Source organism: Bombyx mori, chromosome 20 (genome assembly GCF_030269925.1).
Source record: "Bombyx mori chromosome 20, ASM3026992v2".
NCBI lineage: Eukaryota > Metazoa > Arthropoda > Insecta > Lepidoptera > Bombycidae > Bombyx > Bombyx mori.
The window spans coordinates 5,919,145-5,934,413 of NC_085126.1; the positions used below are offsets into that span (position 1 = coordinate 5,919,145).

At 38.8% G+C, this 15,269-nt stretch overlaps 1 protein-coding gene across 2 annotated transcripts in view; it reads right to left on the reverse strand.

Moving 5' to 3' along the window:
* Positions 1-15,269, reverse strand: part of LOC101736363 (putative divalent cation/proton antiporter TMEM165) — a 54,389-nt gene that overhangs the window by 12,945 nt on the left and 26,175 nt on the right. For both annotated transcript variants that reach the window (XM_038018137.2, XM_038018136.2), the window contains one exon: positions 2,398-2,751. In XM_038018137.2, the coding sequence (XP_037874065.1) occupies positions 2,398-2,751 (354 nt within the window). The remainder of the gene's footprint in view (positions 1-2,397; positions 2,752-15,269) is intronic.

Below are 15,269 nucleotides of genomic sequence, written 5' to 3' on the forward strand. Positions count from 1 at the left end.
GACTGATCTGCAGAAAAAAACGCGTGTTGAAACTTGTGTTGCCTTGTTGAATCGATACAGAAATGAAGGAATATTGGATCGAATGATACAGAAATGAAGGAATATTAGATCGAATTGTGACATGTGATGAAAAGTGGATTCTTTACGATAACCGTAAGCGAAAAATGCAATGGCTGACCCCAGGTCAAACGCCGCAACAGTGTCCTAAAGCAAAGCTCACCAATAAAAAGATAACGATAACTGTTTGGCGGTCTCAGCATGGTGTTATTCACTATAGCTTTCTCCGATCTGGTCAAGCAATAACGACAGATGTCTACTGTGTCTAACTCCGAACATGATAGCAAAACTTGCAGTAAAACGGCCCCGACTCGTGAATCGATCTTCACCATTATTGCTCCATGATAACGCGAGACCTCATACAGGACAAGAAACCGTTTTAACTCTACAGGAACTGCAATTAGAAACCATTCGTCACCCTCCGTATTCGCCGGACCTTGCTCCAACGGACTACCATTTTTTTCATGAGTTGGACAATTATTTTCTACGTGATAAAATTTGTTCTTTCCAGGACGCAGTACAAAATGCTTTCACACAGTTTGTAGAATCTAGAACACCAGAGTTCTATCGCAAAGACATAAATGACCTTCCTATTAGATGGCAGCAATTTATGGTAATATATATAATATAATTATTAATGTTAGATATTTTGATTAAATAAATATGTTAAATGAAAAAAAAAACAATTTTTCAGTACTTATCGGCAATTTCATACTGTAGCCCCGTAATAATTTGATTAAGTTTATGCAAATCATGTTGTTGGCGTCATTCATTATTAGGCTGGATATTAATAATGTTAGCTTATACGTATTAAAAAGTAATTTATGTAAGCTAAATTCATGTCAGTCATGTAAAAATCACTAAAACATTTATCGTGAATATTAAGCTACATTTTATGAATTGTTTTGCAGTTTGTTTGTGTATGTACCATTTCTTTGCTTAAAAGGAGTTCTGATTGCTATGACCAGCACAAAATGACTAATTTTGTAAAACTAAGACGTGGCTTTTTGTAATAAACAAGCAATGTTAATGTTTCATAGAATTGTATTGTGTTTTCATTGTAATAGATCTTATGTGTGAAAACCGTGGCGTATCGCCGATATATACCCACATATTATATAATATTATATTATATGTATGTATGAGTGTACTAATCTTGCACCGATATGTATCACCATCCTGGATGTATCAAACGCAAAGCAGTGATGCTTTTTTATTTTAACGGGGGAACAGTTATTTACAAAATAATTGACACCTTACTTTTTGTTTTTAATGTATCGCACTGTTTGTTTTTTGGTGTACAATAAAGAATACTCTTTCTCTCTCTCTCTCTCTCACCTTGGTAGGGGACCACACGGGTAAATATAGCTGGCGTTTCATATTGTCATTTTTTTTATTTTTGCGGCCTGGGGACCGATCCTCCTACAAGGTCCCAGGTCTAGGGGGCGCGCGGGTTATGTGGGACTGGACTATCTACAAGTCTTGGGAGGAAACCGCGGGCCCAGGGACTTTTAGGGCCCTAAACGACTCCCCTGCACTCTTACACCCGACGTCCGATCTCCGTCCGGGGTCAGAACCCGGTCAGAGTAGGGAGGTTCTCGCAGTCAACACTACCAGACACGCGGCGCCACCCCAAGGACGCCCGACCGACGGGTCGTCGAGGCAATAGTCGACGACCAACGACGTCGGTCTCCGCGGTTCACATTGTCATGCCTCAACTGATCATAAAAACCAACAGAAAAATCCTTGAAAACATACACAAACTTGCAAGCAGATTATCATTTACATTAGGTAAGTAGGTATATTGAATCAATATCGACAAGTGACTTAAATTTCAAACAATGGGCATCCAAATGTCTTAATTAGCGGTATTTAATCACGAATGGTCTACAATCTTAGACATATAATAATATGTTTATACAATAAGTATATGTTTACGTATATTGTGTTGTTTTGTCATAATTGTAAGGAACATTGTTATACAAATTTAGCACTATATGTCTTGTTTTGTCGTGCGCACATGTCTTATGTTGCAAGCCAGATTTTGTTTCTTTTTATTTGTGTTTTTTGTGTATCTTTAGCTTGTGATGTGTGTTGTGAGCCTAATAAAAAAAAAAAAAAAAAAAAAAAAAAAAAAAAAAAAAAAAAAATCACCACGAGGTCCTCTATGAAGATACCAGATATTTACCAAACAGACCAGATATTTTACACAAAACTTTGGCCCGCAACATCTTAAGCGCCGTTTTCAAAAGTACTCATTGCCATAATACCTTGATTAATACCCATTGCCATCATACCTTGATTAATTCTGTTAATTTTAACAACAACTTCACTACTAACCTGATCCTCTCTTCTTTTTAATTCACTCTGCACCTCCTCCAACTCCTCCTGACCTTCGTTTGGGTCCATTTTCCAGCCGTCCCTCAACATTTTGATGCCGAATATCGCGAACAAGGCCGCGCTGACGTAGTACGTGTACACTCTTGGGATAACGGTGGCAATCCAGCCGAAAGCAGCCGATAGTATCGTCATGAACACAAGGGCCGAAATAGCTCCAGCGAAAACTATGATTCTTGGATGTTTCATCGCCATTATCGCTGCTATGAAGAACGTTTTGTCTCCTAGTTCTGAGACGATGACGACTGACAACGAAGCGAGGAATCCTTGCCAGAAGTTGCCTTGTAACGCCGTTCTCTGTAAAGATAGATTATTTTATAATTGGGTAGACAAATCCTTCGAGTTTAATTGAAAGGTTTTCAATAAATACCATAGTAAAATTATCCAAATTCGACTCATGCATAAAGATCCCAATTATTGTTAGCGGATAATCCAATTATTAATCATTAAAAACAAATCTTTTACATTATTATGATGCAGTAATTGGGCCGAATATCGAACGAGATATATTTAAAATCATTCCATGACGTAACAAAGTAAACATAAAATATAATGAGATGTTTGCCGTCTTCAAAAGACATTGTTTGAGGATTGTACGTTATCATTCGCCAGCAACACATGTAGATTCCAACGATCACTGCAACATTGTTGCTGTATAGACAATTGTTGCGGTTTTTCTTTACATTTCATTGGCATGTGCACGCTCCAGCTGCTAATAGATAAACAAGTAATGCAGATCTGCATTAATTACCCGCCATTTATGATGGCCTTCGAGTTTGTTCGAACCACAGTACGTCGGTACTAGAGAAATACAGACTATGGGTAGGTATTTGGGGAAAAATAAAGGGAAGATTTTCGAATTTGTTCGGTAGACTGACGCAAAATTCCAAATGCAATAGTTCAGAACCATGTAAATTTATCTTTATCTTGAAACATCTGTTACATTAATGCGACTTTTGTTGGCTTTCCTACATTGTATGATAGAAACGCTACAGGTTTGCATAATAGACAGAAACGCTACAGGTATCCATCATATAGACTGGTCTCTGGTGATTTTGGGATATTGAGCTTATAATTTAAATGAAAATAGATCTAAAAATTAGCATTTTCAAGTATTTTCATATCTCAAATTTCGAAAAGCACCAATGTACTAATATTTAAAAAGTATTACATAGTCTAAAGTAACTCAGACTTCGTCAATAATAGATTCTAATTTACGTCATTAAGTATCCTTGTACTGAGCTTACAGAGGATTAATAGTAAAAATATATATAATTTTCTGAAATAATTTAGAGACGCTTGCATGTATTAATAACTCGATGACGCATTCACATCCGGTAATTCGTGTCGATGCCAAAACGCCATGTTATATCTATCTACTCTGTGGTCTAACGTTTACATATAGAAATCTGAGAACCAAACATTGTAAGTATGTAATTGGATGGAGAATTTCTGAGATTATCACGCGAACTAGACGTGTCTTCTAAGAGCTATTTTCTTCAGTTTTCCTGAATCATAGACACAATTAAGACTGCTTTTAGGATGTAATCTCGTGTTTATTATGGCACTCGGACCACTGTATTCTGCTGCTGGACTGGACTGGAAGGACTGCTGGTCAATAGCCATTGCAGCTGACACTTAGAAAATACTCAAAAAAAAAAAACATATAAAGTCCGATATTATTAATTATGTAATGTTTTAAGTTACTAACATAGATTACGAGTAATTCTTATAGTCTTTCTGAAATAAAGATTTCTTATTATTATCATTATTAAATTATTATTATTTCTACAAATACTTTACGTTTAGTTTATGTGGCCACGTCTTTTTTTTCTACCTAAGCTGATGATCTAGAGAGACCATGTGAGCGTCGCCGGACTAGTGGGTGAGGTCGCGGAGCTCAAACCTGACGATGTTGCTAACACAAACCCTAGCAAGAGCCGTGCTTCGCAGAATCTACCACCGGATCGGAAACGCGAGCCACTGAGAAGATCCGGCGAGAAACTCAGTGGGCTGTGTCTGTGGATTAATTTACTCGCCGAGCCCTTCGTCACAAGCGACGGATTCGACGAAAGCGATGACCGGTGCTTGGGGTACCTAAAGGCACCGTTAATGGATCGGGAGGATCCGAGATGACATGTGTGGTCACGGACGAACGTATTCGCGGTCGTTAAAACTTTTCTACGTAACCGAAACTATTTCGCTAATTTAGTGTTTTCAGTTTATGTGACAAAAAATGTTATCGCCACTAATCAATCAACCAGTTGGCACATTACCATTTTTTATAGTTTTTTTGTTCTTGTAACCTTTCATTGTTATTGAATATTAGTTGGCCATAAACACTACAAAGAAGGGACAAAGACATTTGAGCGGTTCGAAGACCAGCTAGAGGACAGACTTAAAATTAAATAAACACGTATACATTATTTGGTTAAACACCGAATTACGTTCGCGTGTTTAGATAACACTATTGTCTCGTACGTAAAGGGCGACGTAATAATATTATTACGAAACGCTGCAAATACTAATACATTTAATTATTGGAACGAAGTTCCTTATCGCGCGTTGTGAAAGGGGGCTAGACGGAAAAAATTCTTACGGAAAGTTGTCACGACACTTTTTGCTATAAATTCTTACGAAAAGTTGTCACACCACTTTTTGCTATAAATTCTTACGAAAAGTTGTCACGACACTTTTTGCTATAAATTCTTACGAAAAGTTGTCACGACACTTTTTGCTATAAATTCTTACGAAAAGTTGTCACGACACTTTTTGCTATAAATTGTTACGAAAAGTTGTCACGACACTTTTTAGATCCGTCATTCTGACCAATCAACGTGTAGGCGCTTATCGCGTGACATTGCTCGTATCCGATTGGTCCGCGTAATGAGTACAGTTTCTCGAGATAGCGTTTCAACAATAGTAATTTAGTTCATAGTATTGTTTTTTTCTTCTTCATAATGCCGTAATTTATTATTATAACTTAAAAAAAAATTAGAATTCCTACACTAATTAATCGAAAGGAACTTCGTTCCATCCGGGTGTCCCTTGACACCTCTGAAGTTTTTTTTAGTATTTTTACTACTACTGCAACTATAGATACACTTTAGGGCTTCTCTCGTTCTGTCTACTTCCCTGCTATAAAACATGATTGATTCGGCTATGGCGGTATATACTGTTTGTTGTAATTGCTTTCTTATCAGCCCACAGACGTTCACTGCTGGACATAGGCCTCCCCCAAGACTCGCCACAAAGACCGATCCTGGCTTTAGTACTTGCTTTACTACCATTCGATTGAATGCGATTGGATTATGATCAATTATTTCAAACATTAATAAAACAAATAAAACGTTGGATTTTCAATTACCTATATGGAAAAACTATTTTTTTCTTTTCTTATCTCGATATTATTGCATGGCGCATCAAAAGAAAACCAAAAGTTCATTGACATAAATATTTATCGATCCGGATGAGTTCGATAAAGCTTTACTGTATTTTTTTTTTGTTTGTTAACATCATTGTCGTTTCTGTGTATAAACTGTAACCTTTCATTATTTTTTCCGTAAATTTGAGAGCCATATCATCATAGTCTTAACGAATCTGGATATGCGTTGCGGGATTATTGAAATAATCTTGGCTAATATTTGCGTTCTTCCCAACCAAGCACACACTTAGATCTACTATTGTAAGGTTTTTGGGGATTCTTGTCATAGTGTTTGGCTATTAACGTAAGATTAGCCTTTTTTTTGTTTTATTTTTTTGTCAAGTGGAAATCGCCGGACTTCCGCCCTCCACCGGGGACGGCAGGCGGAGTATGTCGGAGTCGAGAGTCGAACCGACTCAAACCTCCTGTCGCTCAACAGCCAACGTCCAAAGCTCGCATGAGACACAGAACTCATGAAAAGGTAAAGGGGGGAAGTGAAGTGTTTAGTGCAAAGCACATCTCTCCCCTCACCCTCCCCCTCGGGACGCCGGACTAGCGGTCGTCGGCGCCACGACCACCAGCCCTCTCGGTCGGCAGGTGAGATTAGCCTACTGAGTTTCTCGCCGGATGTTCTCAGTGAGTTGCATTTCTGGTACGGCGGCAGATTCTGCGAAGCACTGCTAGGGCTATTGTTAGCAATGTCACCAGATTAGAGCCCCGTGAGCTCATCTACTCGTTCTGTGAATCTAGCATGACCCTTCGAGGTCACTAGAAATGGTAGAAAAAAATAATTAAATTGGTAGCGTAGTCTAACGCTTCGATTAATTCGTTTAGATTCGATTTAATATGAAAAAAATATGTCAATATACAATTTAGTAAGATCCGGAAATTATATGTCGTGTTTACGACGCGTGAACATCTAATATGTACTTCATTTAAAATAATAACTTAGTGACATCGCCGTAGGGTCTAAAATTGAACTTTTTTTTTTAACGTGAACCGGTATATTTTTTAATTATTTATATACAAATGACTTCCTGTTTTTTTATAATTTTTTTCGAATATTTCGTTTCTATATTATTGACTAGTTTATAGATAATTTAGAATTTGTATTACCAAAGCTAATTGAATATTTTCAGTCAAGTATCAACATTGAACATTTTCAAACTGAGACTATATTTTTCTTTATAATAGGGCACTGGAAACTCACGCGAGACAAGGACACGGACACACACGGTCACACGGACCAGAAACATACATACCAAGGGCAGAAACGCTATTTGATTTAATACGCGACATTTATCTGTGTAATTAAAGGTCCGTTTTATTTGGTATTAGCATCAACAATTCGATGTTTTTAATTGAATTTTAATTAAGTTTACCCCATTCAAAGAAATGAGGAATTTGTTTTGATTATAATATATTTTTTATAAATTGTAATCTCCTGTAAAGTTGCAGAAATGAATGTCGCTTTAACCAAATAACCTTTCTCCCCTCGTTATAAATAAGAATGAATGTTTGTACGTTTGTCGTATGCGTTTCCAAATCATTCATCGGATTGCAATGAAACTCTATAATAGTATCGTCACTCCAGAGAAGGTTACTGATACTGTACACAGTACCAAAAACATACCGTAAGCGGAATGCGTGGTTTATACTAAAAATAAAATGAAAAATATATATAAATGAATTGCTGTTCGTTAGTCTCGCTAAAACTCGAGAACGGCTGGACCGATTTGGCTAATTTTGGTCTTGAATTATTTGTGCAAGTCCAGAGAAGGTTTAAAAGGTAGATAAATATGAAAATGCTCGAAATTAAATAAAAATAATAATTTTGTTTTTCCTTTGATGTGTCCCCCCCGTAGGAGGAATCATTTTGTTTGTTTTAAGTTTATTTTATACCAAAATTTTAGGTCTTTTATGTGTCGATTAAGGCACTACAACGAAGTCTGCCGGGTCAGCTAGTATACAATAAAAAATGTGTTATACTAGATAATATAATAAAAATAATTAAATACAAATATTATTGTTATACGTTTAAAATTTTTTTTTTACACTTCTGTTTTTATTAAATTGTATAAAGGTTCACGCTAACTCCGCTACGCCATGTAATGCTCGATTGCAAACGGAAAACCTTGATGTTGAAAGGAAAATGTAATAATGTTTCTCGGTTCTTTTTGTTTTTTTTGTAACCTAATTTAAAAAAAAAATACGAAAGAGGAAGGTCCTTAGAGTATTTAATCTAATCTATTTCTATATTGAACTCACACTATCCCACTTAGAAGTGTGAATGAGTACATGATGAGTAATTATTGCTCGACGATAAATTAAGTTTGACATAGATTAGCCACTTGACCGTGAGCCTGGAAACGCGACGTCCATGAGCAATGATGACCACATCGCCGTTCGAACGATCTATCCGGGTCGAAGCGGTTATGAGAACCGGTTAATACCACACCGTGAATATCAAAGCCCAACTATTCATTGATATTGACAGAGGTTAACGCCAAACTGAGCGGGCTCAACTCTACCATCAAGATATAATTAGAAAGAGAAGTAGATGAAATTGGGTATACTACTCCTAAACGAATTATTAAGAATATTTTTATTGCTTACACAAATGAATCAGCTCACGGCCCACACGATATTAGGCGGTTATCAGAATCCATTCATATAAACAACGTAATTGCCGACACCCACTTCGAGACATAAGTTCTAGGTCTCAGTTTTATAGTACAACGGCTGTCCCACTGCTACTACTGCTTCACGGCGGCAACAGAGAGGGAGGTGGCATCAAGCTGTGCCGGCTCAAAAGACGCTCTACCACTAGTACACAGAGTACATGGCGTTATTGTGCAAAACCCTTTGACCGAAATCAATTTTTTAAAGCCTATAGACATCAGAATACGCGCGACAGAGCCACGTACAACATTATCACAGCTAACCGACCATATATAGTAGACGAGTCAATTAGGCGGGTAGTTTTTTTTATTTTTTTTATTGCTTAGATGGGTGGACGAGCTCACAGCCCACCTGGTGTTAAGTGGTTACTGGAGCCCATAGACATCCACAACGTAAATGCGCCACCCACCTTGAGATATAAGTTCTAGGTCTCAGTATAGTTACAACGGTTGCCGCACCCTTCAACGGTTTAAGCTCGCTTTTGTTCTTGTCGTTTCCTTATACATATTCGTTACAAATACTTTACGGTTTTAAATATAAATGAAATATATCAATTAAATGGTAAAATTAATTTTAAATTTAAATTTTATCGCACGGACGGTTTTTTTTTTTTGAGAAATCTTATTAACCACTCGTATAACGCGACCCGAGTAGATAATAGTTCTGAAACAGTGTATGAATATATATGCTTTTTTTTTGCTTAGATGGTTGGACGAGCTCACAGCCCACCTGGTGTTAAGTGGTTACTGGAGCTCATAGACATCTACAACGTAGACGCGCCACCCACCTTGAAATACAAGTTCTAAGGTCTCAGTATAGTTACAACGGCTGCCCCACCCTTCAAACCGAAACGCATTACTGCTTCACGGCAGAAATAGGCAGGGCGGTGGTACCTACCCGCGCGGACTCACAAGAGGTCCTACCACCAGTAAGTGTATAAAACCAGTAGCTGTATTAAGTGTAACCAGTAGTTGTATAAAGTTTAGCACGCGACGCTTCGAACGTTTAATTAAAAATCCAGCCAGCAGCCTTGTCACCATTCGCGCGCGCATTACATTCTGAATAAATTTTCATTTATAATTTTCTTAAAGTAAACATACGTAAAACCGAGAGTATTCGTTTCGTGTTTTTTTTTTTTTTTTTAATTATTTATAGGTTTATTTATTTATCTAAGAACGTACAAGGTGAAAATGCGCACTGTATTTTTTTTTTCATACAAATTTTTTTTCATTAGTCTTTTCTATCACACAAAGGATTTTTCGTTGCACACAGAAAGCTTACAGCTCAACTGATATAGTGGATATGAAGTGGTTATCGGAGCTATCGTAACGTGAATGCCGCGACCAATCTTGAAACATGATGCCAGTCTCAAATATATTATACTAAAATTGTCACTAACACTTAAAAAAAAACTAGCAGTAATTATTAAAAATCTATCTATACATATAAATAAAATTGGTGTGTCTGTTTGTAATATTGAAATAGCCGCTTTTTACTACATGCATATGAATATATGTACGGTACATACACTAAAATAAAATTTTTTTACAATTTTTGTCTGTCTGTCTGTTTGTTCCGGCTAATCTCTGGAACGGCTGCACCGATTTTGACGGGATTTTCACTGATAGGTAGCTGATGATATAAGTAGTAACATAACATTTTTAGACTAGCTTCGCCTCGCGGCGTCACCCGCGGTACGACAATAACCGCGGGTTACATCGCGGGACTCAGCTATCAATAATAAAATTTAATGTTTCCGAAGCGAAGCGAGGGCGGGTCGCTAGTATATAATATAATTAATATTCCAAACATCAGCAACATAATCCTTTGATGACCAATAATATAAAATTAAAAAGTTTACTTCTGGTATTTTTTGTCTATTAAAGTAAAAAAAATAATTATGTTAAATCAATCTTAACAAACTTGAAACTTTTTGTTTTTGTTTTTTCATGTTTCGCTGCCATCATCGAGGAAAAACTATTGTGATGACTTAATTTATTTTACGTAGACGTGATCTCAAAATAAACAAGCCTTTTTTTATCGTCAATCGCTCGACAAGAACTTCAGAGATTATGATTTTTGCACGTAGCACTAACGCTCAGGCTTAAATTATATGTATTTGCTTCTTGAATTCACCGAGGATGTGTCCAACATTGTAAGACCTTATAATTTGCGTAATTACTGGGGGTAGGGCCTCTTGTGAGTCCGCACGGGTGGGTACCACCACCCTGCCTATTTCTGCCGTGAAGCAGTAATGCGTTTCGGTTTGAAGGGTGGGGCAGCCGTTGTAACTTACTTGAGACCTTAGAACTTATATCTCAAGGTGGGTGGCGCATTTACGTTGTGGATGTCTATGGGCTCCAGTAACCACTTAACACCAGGTGGGCTGTGAGCTCGTCTACCCATCTAAGCAAAAAAAAAAAGGCCGATTAAACAGCTCTTATTCCAATATCGGACCTTAGGGATTTTTTTCTCCCTCCCTAATCGTTGATAGCCTAAGGGGCTATTCCAACCACCGGGAGGTGAGCTCATGGACTCAGCCTGAGAGGATTACTAACGCTGACCCTGGCAATCGCGACCTGCTGAAACGGGCTGGCGAGAAAATCAATGGGGCAGTAGGATACGACAACGTGAACGCCGCAACTCTACTTTTTCATGATTGAGGGATTACTTGTGGCCCGGATAAATTTCCAGTTTCACAAGGACAGGTGGACGAACAAGGACTCGCCAGGAGGGGTGGGATTCGCTAATAGCTACCAGAGCGCCTCCAAAGAAGACCTAACAATTCAAGAGTAGCTGCTTCGCGAATGAATCTACTACCGGATCGGAATCGCGACCCGCTGAGAAGATCCGGCGAGAAACTCAGCGGGCTGATGTTTAGGTTAGGTTGCACGGCGAACTCTTTGTCGAGTTCGACGAGTAAGGTTACCGGGGTCCCTACTCCTTTTGTTAGAGCTGAAGGCGTCTAATGCAAGGGTTATTGGATCTCATGGATCCATAAGGACGTATCTAGGTGCACACTCAACTTGAGACAATTTTTTTTCCGGGCCGAGGGCTGAACCTCCTACGAGGTCCCCGCGCCTAGGGGGCGCGCGGGGTATGTGAGAACTTAACGATCTGCAGGTGTTGAGAGCAGATCGCGGGCCCACCCACTAAACGACTCCCCTGCACTCTTACACCCGACGTCCGATCTCCGTCCGGGGTCAGAACCTGGACAGAGTAGGGGGGTTCCCGCGGTCAACACTACAACCAGACACGCGGCGCCACCCCGAGGACGCCCGACCGACGGGTCGTCGAGGCGATAGTCGACGACCAACGACGTCGGTCTTCGCGGTACGGCGGCCCTAGCAGGCCGCCCGGGCGGTGCCGCTGGTGTTCCGGGATACCCCGCTGGGCCAGAACCAGCCTGCCGGGTAGGAACGCGATACACCGCCGACCGGGTGACTTGAGACATACGTTAAGTTCAGGTCCATCGCATCGGAACAATCAACAGTTTATCGGAGAAGTTGTTGCGATGTTCTGCAAAAATCGAGAATTCGAATTTCTTCGTTTGAAACAAAATGTGAAAGATTTAAAAAAAATATTAGCGCGATTAATGTTTTTGCCAGATCATAGATGGATCAACGATCTCACGGCCAAGCTGCTGTCAAGAACGCGAATGTCGTCACCTCAACGCATGAGGTCAGTCTCAATCAATTATATAATTTAATATATATGATCGCGTATTCACTGTTAATAGGCATATTATACAAAATGACATAAGCGTGGAGACAGAAATATAATCGTATTTCTTGAAACTTTAAAAATTACATTGGCGAAATTGACGTCGAAGGCATTATCGAGCGATTTAAACAAATATCATGCAGAGAATTACATCGATATATGTATTTGTTGTGGGCACATTTAACATACATACATTTGTTTAAATATAAGACACACATAATATAATAGCCGATAAATAAAGCGATAAATACATACAATACGTTCATGTATACATTATTAACTTTGTAACGTATTGTACTTAACAATAACAATTCTAATAAACAACATTCTTGTTAAAATTTTACGTTGCATTCCGAAGGTGGGATGGTGGTATAGATATTGTACAGTACAATTTAGATTTCGATCATTTAATGTATTAAGGTGACCGGTGCTCCGGTCACCGTGCTCGTCGAACCCGTCGCTTGCGACGAAGGGCTCGACGAGCGAACTAACCCATAGACACAGCCCACTGAGTTTCTCGCCGGATCTTCTCAGTGGAAGAAAAAAAAAAAAAAAAAAAAAAAATAAAAGTGACCGGTGGTCTTCAAATTGTGCTGTATATACTTACATCCCAATAACATGTTACGTGTCTGGGTTCCAATAAGTACTTCATAGTGTTAGGCTTGCCGTGAATTCGTCCACGGTCCGATGGATGGACGAGCTCACGGTCCACGGTGTTAAGTGTTTACGGGAGCCAATAGACATCTACAACGTAAATGCCGCCACCCACCTTGAGACATGAGTTGTAAGGTCTCACTTTTAAGACTAGAACGGCTGCCCCGCCCTTCAAACCGAAACGCATTACTGCTTCACGGCAGACATAGGTAGGGTGGTGGTACCCTACCCGTGCGGACTGACAAGACGTCCAACCACCAGTAATTACGCAAACTATAATTTTGCGGGTTTGATTTTTATTGCACGATGTTATTCCTTCACCGTGGAAGTCAATCGTAAACATTTCTTAAGTAGGTATTTCATTAGAAAAACGGCACCTGCCTGCGGGATTCGAACACCGATGCATCGCTACATACGAATGCGCCGAACGTCTTATCCTTTAGGCCACGACGACTTGACGTTCTTCTTCTTCTTCTCAGTCGTATGCACTCTTGGCAGAGTGGTCGTGGTCATCACTTCGGTTGGTGGTGCGATTCACCAGACGTCGCCATTCCTCGCGTACCGCGGCCCTTCTTGTGCACTCGTTAACGGGACCGTTTAGAGCTGCCTTTATTTGATCGGTCCATCGTAACGGTGATCTGCCGCGCGGTCTTGTACCCTCTATCATGCCCTGCACCACAAGGCGCTCAACTGAGTCGTCACCTCGCCGCGACACATGCCCGAAGAAAGTGAGAATGACTTTCTAACTTGACGTTCTAACCCCATACAAGAGTTGACTTCTATGCGATCGAGACATTTAAAAACACGCACTAAGCATAGTGCAATAAAAGAGAAAATTTAGATGACTTTGACTTTGACTTAATTACAACTTTTTTTTTAGTTTGATTATACACACATTTATTTACATATATAAAAGATAAATATAAATATAACGACGTTGAAATTCAATGAAAATTTGCGACTGTGTCAAGGACTGATAAGATTTGCAATAAGTTTATTACTTTCGCCTAATATCATTAACAAGATAAAAATGATTATTTACATTTTTTTTATTTCGGTTGTTCGTTTATTTCTGTGATAGGTAGACGATATGGCTCATCTGTTGTAAAGTAGTTACGGATCCCAGAAACATCGACAATGCATATGCCACCACCCACCTTGAGGCTTGTGTTCTAAGGTCTCAGTTTTACAGTATAACGGCTGACCCGACCTTCAAACCTAAATGCGGTAGAAGTTGCTATTAAGGTGTGATTTTTTTAATTTATTTACATACACACACACATATATTTCTCCAAGAACACTACGTCTTTTCGCATTAAAAGTGTATAATTTCCAAAAATATTTGAAATTTAGTTAATATGCGGAATCATTTGGCATTGATCACTAGTATTTTTCTCATAAATACTGTCAAAAGAGCGTAGTTTAGTTTTAATTTTCCTATATTTTGACTACTATTAACAAAATTAATACATAATTTTATCTTACTTTAAAAGACAGATAATGTAACTGGTAAAAAATAAAAAATAAACTTTGGAAAGATGATTAATATTAAAAATATCACATGGTTTAACCTTTAAAACACTCTCCTGTAAAATTATAAGTTTTGAGATTATACAGTTTTAATGCGAGAAGACGATTTGTCCTGTATATGAGACACAATTCCTAATATTTCCTAATAATTTGCGGATAATAACATGTACTTTTGGGTTAGGAATATTGTGTGCTTTTTTTTATAATAAATAAATTCTTTAAAAGCTGACTGATATCATGTGTCAGTTTTTGTGTCATTCCTAATATCTTCTGACTGATATCTAGAAATACTGTTATCATGCAAGATCCGCCAAGAGTTTCTAAACGTCAGGCTTTGTTTGAACGTCAAACATTATCTACAAATGTAGCAGGTACCTATATGACTGCCGATCAAATGAGATTATCAGTACATTTACACCAATACGCCGCTAACACCATTTTCATCTTTAAGCTATTTATTTCCCCACTTGTTCGCTGCCCGCTGGTGGCCTAAGGGACTATTCTAGCTTCTCACAGACGGGTAAGTGAGCTCACGGGCACAACCTGAGAGAATTTGCTAACACTACTGGTGGTAAGACCTCTTGTAAGTCCGCACGGGTAGGTACCACCGCCCCGCCTATTTCTGCCGTGAAGCAGTAATGCGTTTCGGTTTGAAGGGTGAGGCAGCCGTTGTGACTATACTGAGGACCTTAGAACTATATCTCAAGGTGTGTGGCGCATTTACGTTGTAGATGTCTATGGACTCCAGTAACCACTTAACACCAGGTGGGCTGTGAGCTCGTCCACACATCTAAGCAATAAA